At 36.4% G+C, this 21,580-nt stretch overlaps 1 protein-coding gene across 3 annotated transcripts in view; it reads right to left on the bottom strand.

The window, feature by feature from the left end:
• Positions 1-21,291, bottom strand: part of MBTD1 (mbt domain containing 1) — a 60,554-nt gene extending 39,263 nt beyond the window's left edge. Inside the window, exons 1-6 of one of the 3 annotated variants that reach the window (XM_088138448.1) lie at positions 21,092-21,291; positions 15,776-15,977; positions 14,356-14,495; positions 10,691-10,805; positions 9,977-10,062; positions 2,860-2,977 (exon numbers count right to left, since the gene is read on the bottom strand). In XM_088138448.1, coding sequence (XP_087994574.1) covers positions 2,860-2,977; positions 9,977-10,062; positions 10,691-10,805; positions 14,356-14,495; positions 15,776-15,977; positions 21,092-21,112 — 682 coding nt within the window. In that variant the 5' untranslated portion in view covers positions 21,113-21,291. The remainder of the gene's footprint in view (positions 1-2,859; positions 2,978-9,976; positions 10,063-10,690; positions 10,806-14,355; positions 14,496-15,775; positions 15,978-21,091) is intronic. The other 2 variants (XM_007424586.3, XM_007424587.3) reach the window with 2 other exon arrangements.
• Positions 21,292-21,580: the final 289 nt, after the last annotated feature.

Here is a 21,580-nt window from a genome sequence, read left to right as displayed (position 1 = left end):
TACCTTTGCAAACAAATCAACATAGACCACATATTTGGTAGGCAAGATAAGAGGGTATACTTGCTGGAAGATGGTGAGTGGTGATGTTCTGATGACCTGCAAGCTGTGATTCTTGCCTCTTGGGGAATCAAATATGATGTTATCAATGAATATGTGGATCTTGAGACTGCAGGCAGTCCATTCCCAAGACAATTGAAAAATACAATGGGGAGGCTATGTAAAATTGCAGGGACTCCTGATGATTGCTAATGGTGAATAGTAAAGATTCCATATTCTTTGTAATGGGTCCTGAGCATGAAAACTAGCCATCAACCCTAGCAGAAGGAAGGAAAGGCAGAGGACATGGAATGAAACCATCCATAGTGCCAGAATCTATTAAAACCTGCGGTAGTATTTCAAAGTAGCCAGTTATCCACAATACAGATATAGGAATTGTGTGCATTAACAAACTTTTCTTGGACTGACAATGGAGCTCCACTAGCTTTCAGCTAAGTAGGTTTCATTTTCAAAGTTTCAGATGTGCAAGTGGAAGAGAAAAAGAAAGAGAATAACAAAATTTCCCCTTTTTGCCCATATTCCAACCCTATTCCTCAAGTTTTTCATTATGTCCAAATATAACTGGATTGATGTTGTCATAGTTTAGATGCGTTCATCTGTATTTCATTAAGATAGTCCATCTTTGAACTAGACAATTAAGCTGACACTGTTGAGATTATGACCAGTGTCTGTCTGTGTGAGTTAGATGGCTTAATCTGTAATCTGCATTTCCTGAGCTAACAGCAGTGTACTCCTGCAACAAGCACATATCCTGTCATAAATGAGAGATTTCACAATTGACAGTCACTTGCTTGATTGAATTCTCAAAATTAGCATAGTTCTTCAGGTTTTCTGAATCAAAAGAGGGGTTGCCCATTTTGCAGCTCCCTCAGTCAGTAGACTACTTATAACTTGTTTGTGATTTGGTCAGTATATGGTCAGATGTACAATGAGTGAGGAAAGCAAATACGTGTTGGATTCCCATCCCAATTGTCAGGCAAGGAGGCAATTCTCATCAGCACTGAAAGGCTGTGGATTCACAGGTACAGAGACCATCATTTACAGTAATTCTGCCTATTTAATTCATCATCTGGGCTAACTGGTGGTCCATGTGGGTTACCACTTTGTTCTCACACTTAAAAAGGCATTGGTGACTTGATTAATAATTAATCCCAAAGGGCCTGAAGTTATATTTGACCTCTATGCAAAGGTTTTTCCTCCATAATGGGCAATCAAATCATCAGGCTTTATACCAGGGCTTAGCATAATTCTCCAGATACTTAAGCCCTTATTTAGCATTTAGCTTGACATGGCAGAAGAGACTCAGTTATAACTCAGCTAAACTAGAGCCTTTATTGAAGACAAGAACTCCTGATGTACAACAGATGATTGCATACTATAGTGCAAAGGTGTTAGAGCCTACAGAGCTTAAACTCTAGGCTTTTTCCTCCCACTTTTCTGAGTTAATAGATACTTGGCCAATTTCTTGGTGGCCCTGAAAAGTAGCTGACAGGCCTCTTTAGTCTGGGAACCAACGGTTTGTGCTTCTCCAGTTCCAACCTTTACAATGCCTCTTTACAATATCACAAATATGATTTTAAGGGAATTATGTCATACTTGCAAACTGCCCAACATGTTTGCAAGTGAAACTTGGTTCCTGAGCCAAACCTATTTGCATTCCTGAAGTAAAAATGATGAAGTATTAGTAATACCACCTTGCTACTAACATAAAAGATGTGTTAATCTATTATATACTGACTACTGCATATGGAAGCCTGTCATAAAATCCTGAGTTATACTTCTTAGAAGAAAGGAATGACATAATCTAACAAATTCATTTAAAATAACAACAACAACAACAATCACACTCATAAACTTCTTATGAATGTGGAAAGAACCACTCAGGGACATCAGGGACAGTTTGAGAGATCAAAGCACATGCAGCCGCATTAAGCCGCAGAAAGGGGAAACCCTGTAAGATGAGGAGCAGGCTGAAGAACTGTGGGTGAGCAAGGGCATTAAATCAAAAAATCTATGGCTGCTTGCCTCCATTGCTCTAACTCCAAGAAAGTGCCTCATGTTCACTTTGGGCTGATGGGTCTTCAGGTGGGTACGTCAATGCATAGCTTAATGTTACCCAATAGGTAATCAGGCTAATGGAATTTTCAGCAATCTAGTTCCATCCATAGGCTAATACAATTCCATGTTAGCCAACCAGGTTATTCTCCTAAGCAGTGTGTGATGACTTTTCTATCCATTGTTTCTTGTAGAGGAATTCCTCCAAAATGAAAATATAGCTTTAATATTTAGTTCAGTTTCTGGGGTATTCTATTCTGAATGCATTGTTTTAACAGCTCATTTTGGAAGAAACCCTCTACAATATTAATCAAGGGCTATTGGGAGGTGGGGCTTCCAATCTTGAAAATGCATTAGGCCCCCAATTCCTTAAACCAGTCTTGAGGATCAGTACTAAAAAACCTGGATATAAATGTGTGCACACATATTCCAGTAAGAATTCTAAGCTAATTACACAAAATTCTGATAAGTTCAACAGTTGCAATTATGGACCATCAGTCTCTGAAGAATGCTAAAGATTATAATTAATGTTCTATATACTATTCAATATCCCACAAGCTATTTTTAACAGTTTTTATGATAAAAGCTGACTGGCTGTTCCTAAGGGATATGCCTCACTAAACAATCTAACAATTAAACTATTTAACACAGAGGATTCCTATTTCTGAGAAACTTTTCAAAGAAATAATTCTTCAATTCTGTCTAAGCAATTACACTTTAAAATACATGATTATAAAAATTAATAACCTGCTAATTTCAAAATCCCAGCAATCCAGAAGACTTTGGTAGGTAGGCTGCAATCTGTGTTAGGGACTTCTACACGTACACCTTCTGAGATATCACCCCAGCATGTCCCCATAGGTGCCTGCAATGTAAGTTGGAAAAATAAAAGTCACATTACAGACAAAAATGTGAAAACAGACACAATTTTGAAAATGTACTAGCAACAATACCTTAAGGCTTACCTTTTTTTTTTAAAGATAGTATATCTTTCCTCCCTCCCCCCATTCCTCATGACAAAAGAAATTTATTTTATTTTTCAATAAGCCTCATATTTACATAGAAACTTCAAGCATGAAGGAAAATCATAATGATTATTACAGAAATAAAAAAGAAATACATCCAACATCAAATGCAGCAAAGATATAGGACCAAACAGGAAATCAGCATTTTTATGAATAAATCCAAGCAATAAAGGACTGACAAAATATGTATTTTTTAGATGCACAAATATTTTTGATTTTCTAGCACTACCCCAATACCTTATAAAGCATATGTATTGGGAATACATATACATGTGTGTGCATGTGTGTGTGCTAGCCAAACTAAAACTTTTTCTAATTGTTTTAATTAACACACTTGAAAAGCTACAAGAAATAAAATAGTTAATTGTAGCTGAGATACCCCACTGCAAATGATTGCAAAGTAACTTTGTTTAGTTTTACAGAAACTGTAAAAGAAGTTTACATGAGAGTAATTAAATGAATATATCTAAATTCTGAAAATCACAGAAGAAGTGTGTTTACTCAGGAATCAATCTTAATTATCTCAGCCCTTTCTTAGGATTTCAGACTACAAGATTATTTCATTTGGCCTATTTCTTTGCTGGTGTGGTATATCAGGTAGTCCCCACTTTAAGAATGAGTTCCATTCCCAAGGTCTGTCCTTAAGTGGAATTTGTATGTAAGCCGAAACAGTATTATTGTAGAATACTGTATAAGTAGTATTGTGTGATGAACTTGAACCATTGTGTATTTAACTCAAATCATTGTGTATTTAACTCAAATTTTGCTCCAATAGGCTCCGTCCTTAACTATCGGCCGTCTGTAACCTGGGTGTTCTTAATCCAGGGACTATCTGTACTTTATTAACTGGAAACTTGGCAGTGACTAGAGAGCCAAAACAATAATCTGAAGCTACACTAGCCACTGGATTCAGTGGGATTTACTTCTAAATCAGAATTACGGAGTTGTGCTGTAAGATGCAGATCAAGTAAAACACAGATAAAGATATAATATTTACATAATGAATTATTTCCAGAATTAATCTGATTGTAAACATGGCAATTCTGGTTTCAAAATCTTACATCCCTTTGACAACACCTAACAATAGAGAGTCAATTATGAATCCTCAGGGGAAAAAAAATCAAATTCCACAGATTCTTAATGGGAAAATATATGAGAGGTACTATATAAAGTCAGTCCTGAATATTACTTGATGTTTTCTGAAGTATCTATCTTCTGACTACTTGAAAATGGAATACTATGTTCAATTTTAGATGTCACAATTTTAGAAAAGGCAACAAAAAGAATAGAATATAGAAACTGAAAGTAGGAACTATTGTGTAAAATGTTACTAAATATAGAGGCTGCCATACAGGGTACTACTAATGTTCTTGATAGTGACAGTAAAAGAAGTGTTCTGGTAAGTTTCAAGACAACAGATTCAGGCTGACTGAATACTACAAAATAATGCCCTCATAATTATACATATTTCTTAAGAAACCCTGTACTAAATCCCAGCCTCTAAGAAGCGCACAGAAGCATTTGTTCTTTTACAAAAGATGCTTCCTATACTCCTGGTTTACTGCAGTGGTGCCAAATTGAGAGAAGAAAACTGTTATTCAAATAACCACTCAGTATAATTTCTGGCACATAGATCTCCTCATTTAGTAGTCTATCTGCTTCAAGTAAAGCTCAACATAGACAGTTTTAATACAGAAAAACAACTTGGTACACTAACATAATCTGAAACTTGAGATATGTTACTTACATGCTACACACATAGATAAAATTCCCAAATTTTAATAACTTTAGTTTCCAAACCAATCTTATTCTGAGTATTTGCACTAGGTCTGTTTCAATGAAGACATTCCAGACATGGACAAACTAGCTTAATTAGTGCTGCTCTTTCTTCAATATATGAAGCAGACTAGTCCCACTCTATAGTTTATTTCAGTTCAAACGTGGTATAAAACTGAATTCATACATGTATGTGTGTAGTAAAGCCAGTTGGCTGTGGTTTCTCACCCAACTGGCTCATAGAGTCCAATAGGCACCAGTTACCTATAGGCGCTATAGTCATTTTTACTGTTCGATTCATGACTAAAGTTTGAGGCACCAGATTTCAAAGATGTGGATTGGTATAGGGGTAACAGCAGAAAGTTAAACTTGTCCTTGTCTGTGTAAAGATAGTGGTTCAGCTAGTTCCTCCTACACCAATCCATATGGCTCTCAGTTCTGAAGAAAGCCATAATGGGTATGGATCTCGTGGCCTTGAAATGATGGTATACAGTATATTCAGTATACTGTCTTCTCCTGAACACGACGTTTACTAGCAGAACCATAAGTGTACAGATAAGAACAAGTTTACCTTCCAGACTCATGATGAAGACATCCACCTCGGGCTACTTCCCAATAAAAGGAAGGTCTGCCTGGCCACCACTTTGATCCAGCGCACACTCTGGAGGAAATATCTGTGAGGGACAGCCACCTTCCCTGCAAGGTAAGTTGCAATCAGGAAGGTCTTGATGGGTGAGGTCCAGATTCATGTAATGGGCTTCCCTATCCAAAAAAGGCTGACCACATAGTTATCTGCATAGGACAGTTAAGTATTACTATTAACTGCTCAGCTTAGTAAAAATACCTGGTGGCCTCTGGAATTTCAGGAACTAATAAATCTTTGGTATAAAATTTTGACTCAGAGGACCAAATAAGGTATAAGTGATATCTGGTCATCTTTTGCAAATGCAGTACCCACAACTATCACAAGTGTAGTCAGAGCTGCTGGACATGGACAGGGAGATTTGAGGCCAGTCATTATATCTCAAAAGTGTGCTATTATAGGTAACAATTGAAAAAGGGTTTTATAAGCTACCTTGAACTTTTGGAGGAAGGATAGAATATACATCTAACACATAAATAAATAAAATTGGAGGCATATGTACAACATGACTTTTTTGTTTTCCTTTTGAAATAGCACTCTCCTTCCTCCCCTAGTAAATGAGCAAGTAAAAGCTGCTACTTGGAATCAAGTGGAAAAAAGCATACATTTCTTTGAATTAAAAAAACTTGAATTTAAAAAGCAGAAAGGTGCCAGCAAACCAATGCCATCGATAGTTAGCTAGTAAAGAGAGAAGTGTTTCTTTCCTTTAACATTATAATTTTATTAATAAGTTGAATCTGAAAGAAATTTATGTTTTCCAAGACACATATATTCAGAAACAAATGTTATGAGTAACTCCCAATTAATCATCAACTATTTAATTAAAAATGTAGGTCAAATAATAATGCCAGCAACTCTCATGTTTGCTTGTTGTACCCTTATTGAGTCTATGTTCTAACACATACAGTCAGGTCAAAATATTAAGTAAAAATTGGCAAAGTTTTCGCTAGTACTGTACTGAAAAGAGACATAGACCATTTAGGGCTACCATAACTGGGCTGCAAAAATCTGGACAACCACTACATTACTGCCATCTGGTGATGGTCTAGATATTTTGCAACCCAGATACGGTAGTCTTAAGAAAATCTGATATAGATATATAACATTTTCTTCATTTGAAAACCTGAAAAAGCAACAAAAAAATAGTATTTCTTCAAAATACAACGAACATTCCATTTAATGGACCATTTGGAAGGAGAAATTAAATTTTAGTATCCATTAAATCTGAAATACAAAATTTGCATCAAATTACATCATTTAAGCAATTTAATAAACACCCCATGATTTAACGGGCATGGAGTGAAGGTCAGACAAAAAAATTGTCCATTGTATCAGAAGTCCACTAAACCAAGATCTTTTAACTAACTAACTATTCTGCAAAAAGGGACAGGAGGTCAGTTATCTAAAATGGATGGTTCTACTAAGGTTAGTGATGAAATCTGTATTTAGTATTATGCAATGAAGTTAAGCCTGGTGAAACCACCAGATATAAATGAGAGTCTTGATATGTTCTTAGAACAACCTGATCCATTTCTTTCAAACTGCAGTGTAAAAGCAGCAATAAAAACCTGCAATCCTTTGTGGAACATCTGAAGCAGCATATTTAATACTGCATGTCATCAACCTCAGGGTTCAATAGCCAGAAACAGCTATGAAATCAGAAATCAGAAATGCTGATTAAGAGGATATGCTCTGGAAGTAACTTCTTCAACATAATTCATACACAGATGGTCCCACAAACAAAAACTATGGTTAAAGCACCACTAGGCTGATAGTAAAAGTATTTAAATAATTAGTATACAGGAAATGAAATTGTCTCAAAATTGATTATGTGCCATCGAGTTGTTCTCAATTCTTAGCGATCACATAGGTTCAAAATACTCTCTTACAAATGATCAGTTCTGTGTGCATAGTTATACTATATCTAAGTCCATTTAGGAATATAGTACTTCAAATTAGTTACCAAATAAAGTTTGTCTCCATTACTTATGTAAGAATCATTTGTTTTACTAGTTATTTATTCACACTCTGATAATGTACATTTATGCCTCTCCTTTTCTATAGAAAACATTTGGAACTGAACTATTTCAAATTTAAAACACACCATTTTTGGTACAAAATGCCATGCTTCAAATGTGAAACAGCTATTTCAAGCAATTTGAAAATACTTTCAGTCAAAATTTGGAATGCAAAACACTATCATCTGCTTAGTAGTGACTGACGCTGGAGTGAATGTGGTGGTGACAATTGCAGAATATCCAGTAAAGGATATGCATATAGTACACCAAGTAGAAATAATAATATTCTCCTGACTTTTATGTGAATACTATTTTGAAGTTTTCCTTTCCAGTTTAGTGTTATTTGCTTTGGAAATTACTTTTTAACATCAGATAAAAGGACTGAAAAGTATATGGGTTAGCACTGGTTCCTTGGGATATTTGATTCTTGAAGTGACATCCCTTAATGGCAGCTTGTTTCTCCAAACATGGGTGGCAGGAATACATTTTAACGAAGAAATATTATCCAATATAAAGATCATTCCTTTATAGTGCATAAACTTCTTTGAGCTTTGCATCAATTTGTATTATTTTTATTCTAAAAACACCGATATTTATTTTGACATCTACTCTCATCTCCACAGAAGAGTTAACTTATGTAGAAGCTACTTGCCCCAAACTGCAAACCAGTGAAACAAACATAAATAAACCTTACCAAAAAAAAAAAAAAAAATTCAGAAGCAGACATTCAAACTTATGGTAAGAACATTAAAAAATAGAAGCTCTTAATTACTAATGTAAAAATGCAAATATAGGAGAAAATACATCCAATATAAATTATCTTTTGCATTTTTCTTCTCTCTGAAACCTCTATTTCAAGATCCTTCTATATGGTCTGTTACAGAAGAACTTACAGAAAAATAAAGCTGATAGTAGGACTACAGTCAGACTCTATACCTATTTACTCTATTCCCCACTATCTTTAATGGACATTACTCCAAAGCAAACATACATAGGATAATTCCATTTCAATTTTTAAAGGTTGAAATTATAGTTGAAAATCAAAGCTAACCAGTCAGAAAGACAGTCATCCTGTCTTTCTCACAGGCTGCACTGGTTCCTTTGGTTGTATGAAACTTTCTTGAGGTGCATGACACAGCAAGTAATACAAGGAGCAGAGTAAGGAAACAGGCAACAACAACAGGCTATTACAAGGCAAAACGATCTTAATTGCCATGTTTTGATCATGCTTCCTTAATAAAGGGATAGAATGCATTAAATCACAGCTATTGTTATTTTACCTACTTTTCGCTTACTGTTACGTGTTATAACAACTTCTCATCTAGCGGCTGCAATGTACTACAAGAATGAGGCCATGAGCGGCTGGAGGTAAGAGTATATCACACATACATGTGTGTGTGCGTGTGTATTTTTTTCAGGCACCATTCCATACCTTAAAACTGCCTGCATGGTTTGTTATGTTTCCGGTCAAACTGGCCCTGTATGCTATGCAAAAGAAACACTGAATACTTACAGCTGTGAGCTGAAAGCATAATTAGGAGAGTCAATGCTGAGCGTGCCTTCCCTTAATTGAAAACTGGTTTTGATCCAGCACAGGCAATTGTCTTTAATTCCCGCCCTCCCTACTGTTCTAGACAGATGTCCAGTCCTCCAAAGACAATTTTAGAGGAAAAGGCACTGCACAGGATATCTACAAAAGCCATTAACTCCTCTTCTGAATCCAACCATCACGTTTTAAAGGGCACCACTTAGGTTAACTCCAAAAGCAACATTACTGGCTGGATCAGTCAAGTTTCTACTAAAGCAAGTTTATTCTTAATCCCTGTTAATGGAAAATAAGTGCTTTAAGATTATGTAGTCCATTATATAAACACATCTTAGTAATGACAGAGTAACTTATTGTAACATGTTCCTTCTTGCAAAATCAACCTGAAAAACATGCTTGTTCTGAACTCCACCTGCTTCTGAGGAAAAATACAAAGCTCTGTTTTGTACATTAGGGAACTACAGGAAGGTTAATCTACTATACCAGATTGCACTGAAGAAAATTCAGCACTATCTAGTATCAAGTCCACAGGATTTTAAGCACCATCTCTAAAACTTCCTCAGAAATTTGTCACTGAAACTATGATAGCCACTACATAAACTGAATAGTAGAGTGCCTCTTTGGATTTGAAGATTGCAATTTAAATAATTAAGGATGTTTGGACTGCAATTTAATTTACAATATCAACTTCAATTAAGGGAAAGACCACATTTTCTGTATAGTTAATATTATGAGCTTTAATTCTCTGCATATCTAAGACACAGGTTAAAAGGAGTGCTTAAATAGTGTGTCAATACATTCTCTATTTCATTATTCTTTAATGAAAATAATGGTAAAATAAAAACAACATACTTACATGTTTAAAACAATTCACAGGTGCTGCTGTGAAACTATTGCTATTGATATAGTTGCCCCAATTGAAACCTTCCACTGGAACAGATGCTAGAATGAGAGTTATTGTATTTAGCAACAATAATAAGCAAGGTACAAAACTTACTACATGAAATTAGCATTATTGTATTGGTCTTTATTTTTTTCCTACACATAAGCAATACATATATATTTAAACTATATTTCCAATCTGTGAGAAAAATCACAGAAGGGCAGCACTGGGGGAAATTCTTCAAACAGTCTGGAAGGTCATTGTGTGCCTTGAGGAATATTGTGGATTATATAAGAGATTCCCCATCAGAGTAACCCATCTAATCAAAGAAATATAGTTATCGGATGATATAGGCCAGACCCACGAGAGTGACTGACATGAATGTAGGCATATCATCAGGGTATATAGGGTAGGTACTAGATCAGGACAGATGCACTTCTATGAGAGTGTCTTTTCTCCCAATCTATTTGGTGAAAATGATTTCCAACCCTTGACATAGCTAAAAGACCAATAATAAAGCGCAAGAAATTAACTACCATATTTTCTATTGTGGTATTTTAGCAAAGGATCAGATAGGGGATTTTAGTGTACTTCCTTCAATTTTTAATCTGACCATTCTTCCACCATTACAAAACTGGAAAATTTTCCCCATAATTGTTACTTGGTGATGGTTAATAACCATGTTACCTGTTTTAGTCTTTGATTGGTTCTGTACCGTTGCTTGGTATTGAGCATACGCAGCTAATTTAGCAACTAAAGGTTGTTTTTGTAACACTTTAGCCTTCTTAGTCGGAGGTTTTCCCTAAAACAACAAGGGCTAAATAAGGTTCTTTTCCAATACACAATGCAAACTTTTGAAGCAGTGACTCTACTGCATAAAGCAACACTATTGTTTTCCAAATTTATTTCACGCCGATTGATAACAATGAAAATTCAGGGTAAAAATTACAAGGGAGAAAAACATTTACATTTAGAGAGAGATTAATTAAACAGTGTCCTATATTTTCAGGTTGACTCAATTTGCCTTTATCAAACCATTTGCAAAAGATTCTAGCAACTGCTATTTTGACAATAATTTAGATTTCTAAAAAATGTAGTAGGTGGCAGTTCTGCCATGCCATAAACGGGAACATCATTTAGAGAAAATACAAGGTATTTTCCACATGCTACAAGGTTGATCAATGCAATTTTAGTACCACATATATTAGAAATATATCATTTAAGAATTGGACAAAGAAATGCCACTTTGCTTCCTGAAGATAATGTACTAGCTATTCCTGCAATTTCAGTCAATGGTGCTATTCTCCTATACCAGTTGTCTTATCCTGGGTGCAACAAGCTTGGAGGGAAGGGGAAGAATAAGAGATGCTATCATCAGAGTTATGGGATGGAGTAGAGATCAGGCCATTAGAAGAGTAGAGCTGTGAGATGGTTGACTGATGTTCTCACTGTTGTCCTGGTTCCCACATTAAAAAGTCTTCAGTTGTCATGCTGACTTCCCTTCTCATCTAGCTGCATGGCTAATTAATACCAGTTTAATCCAGAATAGAGATTCAGATGAGAGCAAGAATGAACCTTTCAAATCTAACAATTATAGCTGAAAACAGACTGGTATTCTCTGCTACTAGAATATTTAATGCAGCAAGTGCAATAGGCCCATGGCAGTCAAAATCATTTTACATTCTTCTTCCTAGAGTGTTATACTACATATGCGGTAAAATTAGTTGTACTTATTAGAGCTAATTTCAGGATAGACGTTCTCACTAGCTTTTATTGAAAGCTATAAATGATATTTGGATAACTGAACAGTAAAGCAACATTTACATTCATTCTGCCAAGGGCAGAAATTGAACTAGCAATTAGACTCCTTCAAGCTGAGTCACCCATATATTTAATGAATATACTTTTCTTTGATACGTATATGTATATCACATTTATTGCAATTACTGTAATAATAATGAAGTACTTGTAAAAAGGGGGTATATAACAAAATTTGCAGAAATTAACGACACTAGTTTATTGTTAAATTACTTTTACTTCCTTACCAAAACAAAATGGTTAAACTTCAAGTCTATGCACACCTATTTAAAAGTAAGTCTCACTGAATTAAATGGGACTTACTTTGTATAACCCAGCAGACAGACAAACAGAACATATTTGTTTCCCTTGGTATAACTAAATTTATATGTTCTCTATGAATAGATTCATAGTTTATGCAAAACCATGACATTTATTTTGATCTAACATTGGATGTAACATGTTTAATGTAACATTGGAACTCTGCCACAATGGGTTGTTCAATAAATCATGGTAAAAATCCTGGCATAGCATGGGATAAATGAGGAAGTGATATCCAAACTAACTACATTTATTCAGCAAACATATTTTGAAGACAAGTTACTAAATTAAAATACTAATACAATAGTTTTATTCTAACACAATGATTTGGAGGATCAGAAATAAGCTCTATGTGCATACCCTTATTCCAGTTAAACAAGGTTACATAAGCTCAAGTCTTGTCATGGCAAATTTTGACTTTGGAATTCAGGAAGTGTTCTATTGCATGTGCATATTATTATATGCAAAGAGGCTGGGAAATGCATAGGCATTCTTTAATCTAAACCATAGTTTGGAGGCTTAGAGAAAATAACTTTTGAATATATCAATACTGAAAAACAAATAATTCCACTAATGAATTTTTTAGGAAAACAATTGAAAACATGAAGTATTTTTAAAAATCAATAGTGTAGCTATCCTTGCATATATACACAGTGCTTGAATATATATGCAGTGCACCATTGCCTACAGAGCTAGAAATATTGTATAAACAATAAAAGATTCCTAGATAGGGAGGCCCTTCAGATGTCACTTATGCCCTGATTACCTCAAGTTTGACTACTGCAGGGTGTTCTACATGGGGCTCCTCTTGAAGACCACCTGGAAGCTTCAACTGGTCCAGAATGCAGTGGCACGGGCAGTGATGGGCATACCTCTGTAAGCCCACATGACACTTCTGCTTTGCAAGCTACACTGGTTGCCATTTTGCTTCCAGATGCAGTTCACGGTATTGGTCATTACCTATAAAGCCCTTCATAGCACAGGGCCTGGTTACTTGAGGGACCGCCTGTCTCCCATAGTATCTGCCCAGCCAATTTAATTTGGCAGGGTTGGCACAATCTGGGTTCCTTTGATTAAAGAATGCCATCTATTAGGACCCTGGAAATGTGACTTCACTGCAGCAGTACTTGTCCTCTAGAATGAGGCTCCCCATGAGACCTGGATGGTTCCCATCCTGCTGTTGTTTTGAAGGGCCTTGAAGACCTCGCTCTGTACTCAAGCCTTTAGAAACAGTGACTGAAGCCCCTTTTGGGTTCCATGGGTCAGTTTCTTTTTCATTCCTGTGCAGTTTTTGTTATCTTTGCCATCTTTTATTCTAGTTTTTTTTTTTTAACTTGTGAACTGCCCAGAGTCATTGAGAGGTATATAAATTTAATAAATAACCAAAATTGTCAAAAAGCAAAATGCTGATAAAAAAGTATCAGAAGATCAAATGTTCATATAATAATGAAATAGAGAGGAAAATCTGTTTTGTGATTGCAGAGAGCAATTTCTAGAATGCACTGCTGAAATTACCTACAGGGTACTTATAGGATCATATCTCCTGCTCAAATTCAACCCTTCCTATGCATTCACTCTGAGCTGGGCTGCTGAGGGTCCCCTCTCTTCATGAGGCAAAAGAAACAATGGCTAGAATGCACACTTCTCCATGGCAGCCCTCCTATGAAACAATTTGTTTCATTAAGTACAAGGAGTTCTACTTCATTTGTCTTTCAAAAGGCAATTAAAACCATCCTGTTCCCTCAAGCTTTCACTGTGGATCTGGTGGATCTGGGCTGCTATTATACTTTTTATAAAAATTTTGTGTTGTTATTTTTCTACGGATCTCTATTATAAACTGCACTGAGGAGTTATGTAAATCATTATATAAACAGACAAACAACTAAATCTTATGGTGAGTTTTTGACAGGATATAGCGATGGCCACAGGATTGTGAGTTATAAAGAAGGATTCAGCAACCCCTCCATGAATCTGTCTTGCTGCAGCTATTTTAGAATGCTCAGAAACACTGTACAATTGAGTTCAGTTCTTAGGGATAAAGTGAGAAAGTTCATGCCTTCATATCCTCCATATGATTTTATAGGAGGTCTTTTGATGGCTGCAGGTGGAAACCAAATGCTTGATTCAGACCTTTGGACTAATGATGAAGAGCCATTGCAGTTATGTAATAATCTGAACTATAACATATCTTATAAGACTTTATATAGTAAAGATAATAAAATTTGTGACTGTACCGTTACCTGAAGTCTGGCCAGAATGCTGGCCTTCTTAGAGTTCGATGAGTAGCTTCTTGAGCAGGAAACACTGCAGAAACGCTTGGTCTTAGAGTAAAAGGCATCTCTGACACCAACCATCCCACACATTTCACAGGTGGCTAATGAGAGGAAAGATACAGTATGTTAAATGTAGATTTACTCTGCAGTTCACATAGAAGCTAGTGCCATACAATGCACATACATATACCATTTCCTTCAGGAATCATATTAAGCATATGTATATTAATTCTTCGCAGATTCCAGATTACTTTTTTTCTTGATTTTACTATTTTCCTTTTAGACTTTAGACTCAGATAGTCCGTTTCTGCTAGAGAGACTAGGCAATTATTTGCAAACATATTTTCAAACATTCGGATATTTTTGAATTCTTCAGATGTTATTTCTTGCAATGTAACCATTCAGTAAGCATGCCTATCATGCTCATGGTATTGTTATGGCATTTTCCTGAACTTATGGCAAAAGCCAGTTTAAACACTGAAACAATATGAATATGTTACTGCACAAATAATAAGTAATTATTGTACTATTTATTCAATTTGTATGGCTGCCCATGTCATGTAAGTGACAGTATACCACAGTGTGAACATCTATCAGTCACTGTATCTCATTTATGGCACCGATGTCCTGCTGGTTAAAATAGCAAAACACACCATTTTTTAAACAGCCCTTCTATGGGAAGTAAACTATAATGTCAAAAAATGAAGCTTTTAGACATTATAGCATTATCTCACAAAGCAAGAAGTGATATTTAGTTAGGACACTTGAATGTAGAATAATTAAACAGTTTACCCTGCCATAAAATTATACCCTGCTCTATAAAAGATTGGTCACCTCATCCCAGATCATGTTTTAGTAATCTGTCTTTCCATTATTTTTCAAATCTGGATCAAAGCCAGCCAATCTCCCTATCAGGCTTATTATATTTTGTGTATATTCATTCACAAGGAAAAATAAAATCTGGACTATGGCTTGGGAAAATCAAAAGAAAAAACATATTTATGGTCCTGAATTTCTTCATAAAGGTTACTATGATTTCTATCAATGTTTTCAATGTATTCAACTTGATCCCATCTTCCCACATCCAGAATAAAACAATGTGATATCAGAATAATCCTAATATCAAACAAAACTAAATGCTTGTTATGTAAAAATAATTGCATAAATAGACATTTAATAGGATGCATATATACTATTACAAACATTTTAATGGTAATTTAATGCTAACAAGGAATATTTATTTATTTATTTATTTAGTAAGACATACACAAGACAACAATTTTTGGCTTCTGACTCTAATAAGAATGAACCTAAAGGCAGTGCTATTAATAGTCCATTTGACTTAACATTCCATTGAAAAATCCATTGTATTTGTACTCACCCATGCCAGATTTGCCATCTGGGTAAGTATAGACCTGCCCATTGTTCTTGATTATTGGGAGATTGGAAGGTAAGGGAGCAACCTCCTCTTCACTTTCATCAGAACTGGAACTACTACTTGTATCCTCACTGCAGCTATCATAGCCATCGAACATCCCGAATGAATCACGTCTCTTCCTTTCTGACCGTGAAGGATGTTCAGTCTAATATGAAAAAAGAAGAAACTACTGAAATATCTGAATAAAAAGATGAGAAGGAAATATTGCAGCAATTTAACAAGCTTATATTAAACGTGCATGTAATTTGCTCTTATAAAATGATACTGTATTGTGCAATCTCAATTGTTGAAACAACTCTAACTCATCATGTAGACTGGGGAAGCTTGTGACGCTCCAGATGTTGTTCAGCTATAGTTTCCAGCATCCTTCATCATTGAGCATATTAGCTGAGACAATTAGAAATTACAACACAGCAATAACTACAAAACCACACATTACCACTCCTAGTTAAAAGAACAAACAAAACTTTGCAAAAGTTATACTGAGAAAAAGAAACCATAATATGACCAAAATGAATTTTGTTTATGGGCTTTAACACAAGGAAATTATTCTGAACTCCAAAAATTTCTATTTTGTTATTGATATATACTACCTTTCTTCTATTATGGATGTCAAGAGACAACACAAAGAGCTTTGTTACAAATAGGAGAATGCATATGAAATATAGCATCAATTTAATATACTATAGGATGATGGAAAACCAACTTCCCTGGCCCTAGCTCCATATTATAGCCGCTTCAGTCATCTCTTCTCCAAAATAACATAGAGAGGGTCATGAATCAAATGGGGTAGACTCTGTGATGTGGCTGTGGGAGAAAAGAAGTTCCTGAAAATTGGCAGAGCAATGAACAAATGTTCCTCTTCCTGATATTCATGGATTCCCTTTTTCATTAATTCCCAATACAAAACCTACGCAATTCAACAGAGTTTCTGATCCTCTGTGTATATTTTTAGGGGGCTGGAAAGGCTTCCTGAGGGAAGAGGCCTGCTTGCACTAGTCATTCTGCCCCTTACCTTAAAAGATTTCGATGAATTCCCTCCCTTCAGGATGGAATACCAGTGACATCTGAAGTCATGACAAAACTCCACAAGATACAACCCTACTAAAGCTGTGCCTAAAACCTTATTTTCTGCCATTTTCCAGGTGATTTTTGAAAACAATGTTTTCTCTTCACGCTAGAAATAGAGAAAAACCAACTTTAGAAAAGTACCACTTCTATTCTTCACAATGCTAGAGTTCTGATTCTATCAGCCACTAAATACTGCCAGCTTCTCATATGTTTCTCTTTCACGTAGTTTAAACTACTCTCATAAAGTTAACAATTTGCCATAGAAACATCTCCATGGCAACTGACAGAATGAAACATGCAAGCATCACAAAACTTAAAAACCTGTGTGAATGTCTGCGTTATGCATTACTACAATTATTCCTACTACATGCAAATTCAGAAAGCATTTTCTAGAGAAACTCATTGCACATACTTAATATATCAAAAACAGCACAAAAATGTTAACTAAAGATAGTAATAAAGGGATATTTAGAATTGTATCCAGTTGTATCCACCACTGAAGGAATGGTACCCACACATAAAATGAAATTCCTCTCCTCTTGTACTTCTCCATACTAACATCACATTTGATCTGATTGGATGGGGACTTTGAAAGATTAACAGAGGCGTTGAGAAAATAAGAGCAAGCAAATTCCATTAGTGAAGCACTGAATAAAACTGTTTTACAGCTAAGAAAATTGGACCAGGAAGAGTACAGCACAACTAAAATTTTCACAAAACTAAGAAGCTTTCTTTTCCACACTTCTATCTAAGTTCAATTTGAATGTACTAATCTTTTTGGAGCCCAAAATTACATAACCATTTATGAGTTACATTTTGCTCCTAAAACAGCTGCAACAGAAAAAGTTTCCTCCATCTAATATTGTTTAGACGTAAAATGCATTCTACATAATCACTCCAATTGTCACATGTAAATATTGAAAAGTATTGGGGCATGCTGGATTCTTGCAATATTCCATACATCTGCTCCCCCTGCAGTTATTCAGTGGTATCTTTTGAAACTGACCATTTGATTAGAGACCCTTTACTGCATAACATTGGAAAAATTATTGCTTATGAAAGTACAATTCCATACTCCTTCTTGCCTTACCTTGAATAGACTTTTTCAGATCACTTGAAAATTTATAAATATGAAAAACTGAGATAGACTGTTCTATTTTTAAACAGTCATAAAAGGAATAGTGGGGGGGGGGGGCAGCATGTTACTTTATCACCTAAACTTCTAAAATAAGAAAGTAATTCCTAACACTGCTCAATTGACTTGAACGAAATAATTGATCACTTCACATGACTGGCAACATCAAGAAGGCATTATATGGATACTGATAAAATAATCTGCTACCATGAAGAGAATTGCCCTATAGCTATTATATATTTAGTACCGATTTTTATTTTAAAGACCTAATCCTGGCATTACTGAGACTTTATTTTATGATACACATTTGCAAAGTAATATCTTACAAATCTTCTCTATAAATCTGATTTTAATCTTTTATTCAGAATACCATCCTGAGTTACTAATTTCAACAAAAACAAACATACACATATTAGTTGAACATTATTCTCTTTTCTCCATAATAGTAAGGCAGAAAAATCTTAAACTGAGTTATAGGCTGGGTTGTAGTATAGGAGAGGAAATAACAGATTTGCTGCTTCGTCCACAGCTTTATCAGCTATGAAAAGATGGGGGACAGAATTTCTTCTACACTGCCAGACTAGTTTTGGGGGCTTATTTGTTTTTTTGTTTTGTTTTGTTTTTTTGATTTCCCTTTGGCTGGTTTATATAGAAATTTTCCCTGGTCAACCCTAGGCTGAGGGACTAGAATTGGGCTGTTTTTAGTAGAACAGGGCAGCTAGCAGGAACTTCCATCCTATAGGGGCAAGAAAGATCTGTCTCTACCAAAATATGATGCAACTATCATCCTGGAATATGTCACTTACCACATAATGCCTATTTCTTAAACAGAAAAATAATCATGGATTTGTTCCTTTACCACAACTAATCTATATTATAAACATGCAGTAGTTCAGTTCTCACTGGTCCTCATTTGCATGCTTATTAGTGCAACAGACTGTTTGAACTATGCTCTCTTATAGCCTTATAATACCCTATAACTTTAATTATTATTTATCATCAAATATAAATCATGCTTTAGATCAGAATAAAGCACATCCCAGTTGGTATGTAACATATTCTGACTAAATTCACACACTAAAATATGCAACATAGTTTGTTTTGGGCTAAACATGACTATTATCATTTGATAAACAAACTATGGCTAAAAGACGTTGGCTTAGCATTGTGTTTAGGCAACCACTATCAAATATTTTCACAATGTTTATAATCAGTGAAACTTTTTTACAACCTATCTTCTGAAAAATCTAAATGCATTACACACATTTATGGAATTAACTGTAAATATATATTTAGTTCATACACAATTTATATTAGTCAATCGATCAAGTATCCTGGGAAGATTTATAATGGGAGAATGTTGGTAAATTGTGTTTCAGAAAAGTTAATTTCCAATTAGTTTCTTATCAAGGAAGACAATTTACAAGACAAAATTCCACCACGTTAAATATCCTGAGATACAATGACAACAGACAGAATGGGATAATACAAACTAATCAGTCTGGAGTCTTTGAAAGAAACTGAGAATGGATATGCTTATAACATCTCTCAGGTCATTCTGAATAATAAAAGGCATAACTGAACAGTTATAGCATTCAAATGGTAAACAAGCTTATACTGAACACTTAATGAAAAAGCAAACTAGTTGAAGAAAGTGAGAAACAAATGTAGTTCAGTGTCAACAAAACCAAGACTACATTGACCCATTTAAAAGAAAAGATAGAACACTTTCATATAGCTGCCCTTTTCTACATGTCAGAAAGAAATCTGTTTTGACATCTTGCATTTTGCCTAATGAGTATGTCAAAGTATATCCAGCCATACACTGAACTCAGCATTAACATGAAACTAGCTAATAAAATGAGGGAAAATCAATTTTGCTCTTAAAAATTCTATATTTAACACATAATGAAACTGGCATATGGCCAACATACAATGTATGTCTATTTGACTATTTTCTTCTAATGCCTGATATTCATATTAAGAAAGCAATACATTGTAGTTTGGAGCATTTTAAAATTAATCTGGTCATACATGAACCTAAGTCTGCCTCATTCATTTTCTGTCCGGTGAAGTCAGATCACAGAACTATGTAAAATCGCAGAAAAGTTAAAAAAAAAAAATCTGAGTTACTCCTAAGTTATTATGTTTCCCTTTTCCTTAATAGCCATATTATGGAGGGCATTACTATCCACCAAATTGTGGCATTCAAACTGTTTTACAAACCCAATTTTTTTCTATGTATCCTCTGGGTACCACTTTCTTCCTTCCCAAATAAAACAAACAAAATACAGCACAGGAAAAAATTAACTGGCTATTATTTGTTTAGCACTGTGTACATTTCCCTCCAAAGCATGTTTGCTGCAAATATTACACATGGCCAAACAGCACATACTTCCTTAGGACCTCCTCCACTTCCTCCTCTCACACACTTTCTGACCATAAACTATTGCTCACGCAGCTATCACAAAGAAAGGGTTGCTCGATTCGGTACACAAGGGCTCTGTACAACGAGAGAAACCCTCTACGTTACAAACCTTCTGACGGCATTTACACAACGTGGACAACTTGATCAGGGTTTTGTTTTGCGTTTACAGTAGCACGCTGTATGCACCCAGGTCGTTCGGGTAGTTAACAGTTCAACGTTGTGCAAACCCGGAAAATGGGTTAATGCTGGACCTGGCTACGAGCGCTGTGTGAACCGAACCGCGCGTGAAAGGCAGGCGAGGAAAGCCAGAAGGGAACCTCGCAGCACCCTGCACAGGGCGAAACACCTTTCCCAAGCGCCAGCCGCCTCCCACACGCAGGGGGAGTGGGGAGGTCACCCAGCCTGGGGAGGGTGACCGAGTTTCTCTCCGGTCCCCGCTCTCGGGTCCCTCTCTTCCCAGCGCGGTCCAGGTGGAGAGCCGATGCCCTGTCACTCTCGCCCCAGGACGGGGTAGGTGCCGCGGCGCCCGGCAGCTCGCCCTCTCCTCCCAACGGCTGGACCTCTGCCGCGGGGTCCTCCCCACTCCGCGCTGCCCCATCGCTGGGGCTTGCGGGAGCCCACTTACCAGATCCTTTGTGTTTTCCATCAGGCCCTCATGGGCAAGGGATGCCTCCGACCGTCCCCACTCTCCACCCCCCGCCCGCCCCCTCGGCTCAGCCCCCTCCCCTTTCCGAGGGGCAGGGCCAGGGTGGAGAAAGGAGACAGTTCAGCCTCCCACTTCAACGAGGGAACCCGGGGAGCGAGAGAAAAGACAGTCCACTCCAAGCCCCAGAATATCAACAACATTAGCATAACCGGACTGCGCGTGCGCAGAACGGCCCCCACCCACGGCGCGCCCCCATTGGCTGCCCCGCTGTTTGGATCGTCCTCCCTCGTAGGACGGCGCTGGCGGCTTCATCTATGATGCGGAAGTGGGTGAAGAAGCAGGTGGGGGAGTTCCGAGGCGGTTAAACCGCGGGGCTAAGGAGCTGCGGTGGCTGGCTCGAACTGTGCGTCGGGGTTGCAGATAGGCTTTCACAACCTCAGGAGAAAGAGGTGTTGGTTATATGTTTTT

Source organism: Python bivittatus, unplaced genomic scaffold (assembly GCF_059951505.1).
Source record: "Python bivittatus isolate LINGU-HERP-01145 unplaced genomic scaffold, Pbiv_v1 ctg000220_np1212, whole genome shotgun sequence".
In the NCBI taxonomy this organism is placed as follows: domain Eukaryota; kingdom Metazoa; phylum Chordata; class Lepidosauria; order Squamata; family Pythonidae; genus Python; species Python bivittatus.
This window is presented reverse-complemented; position numbering and strand designations above follow the sequence as displayed.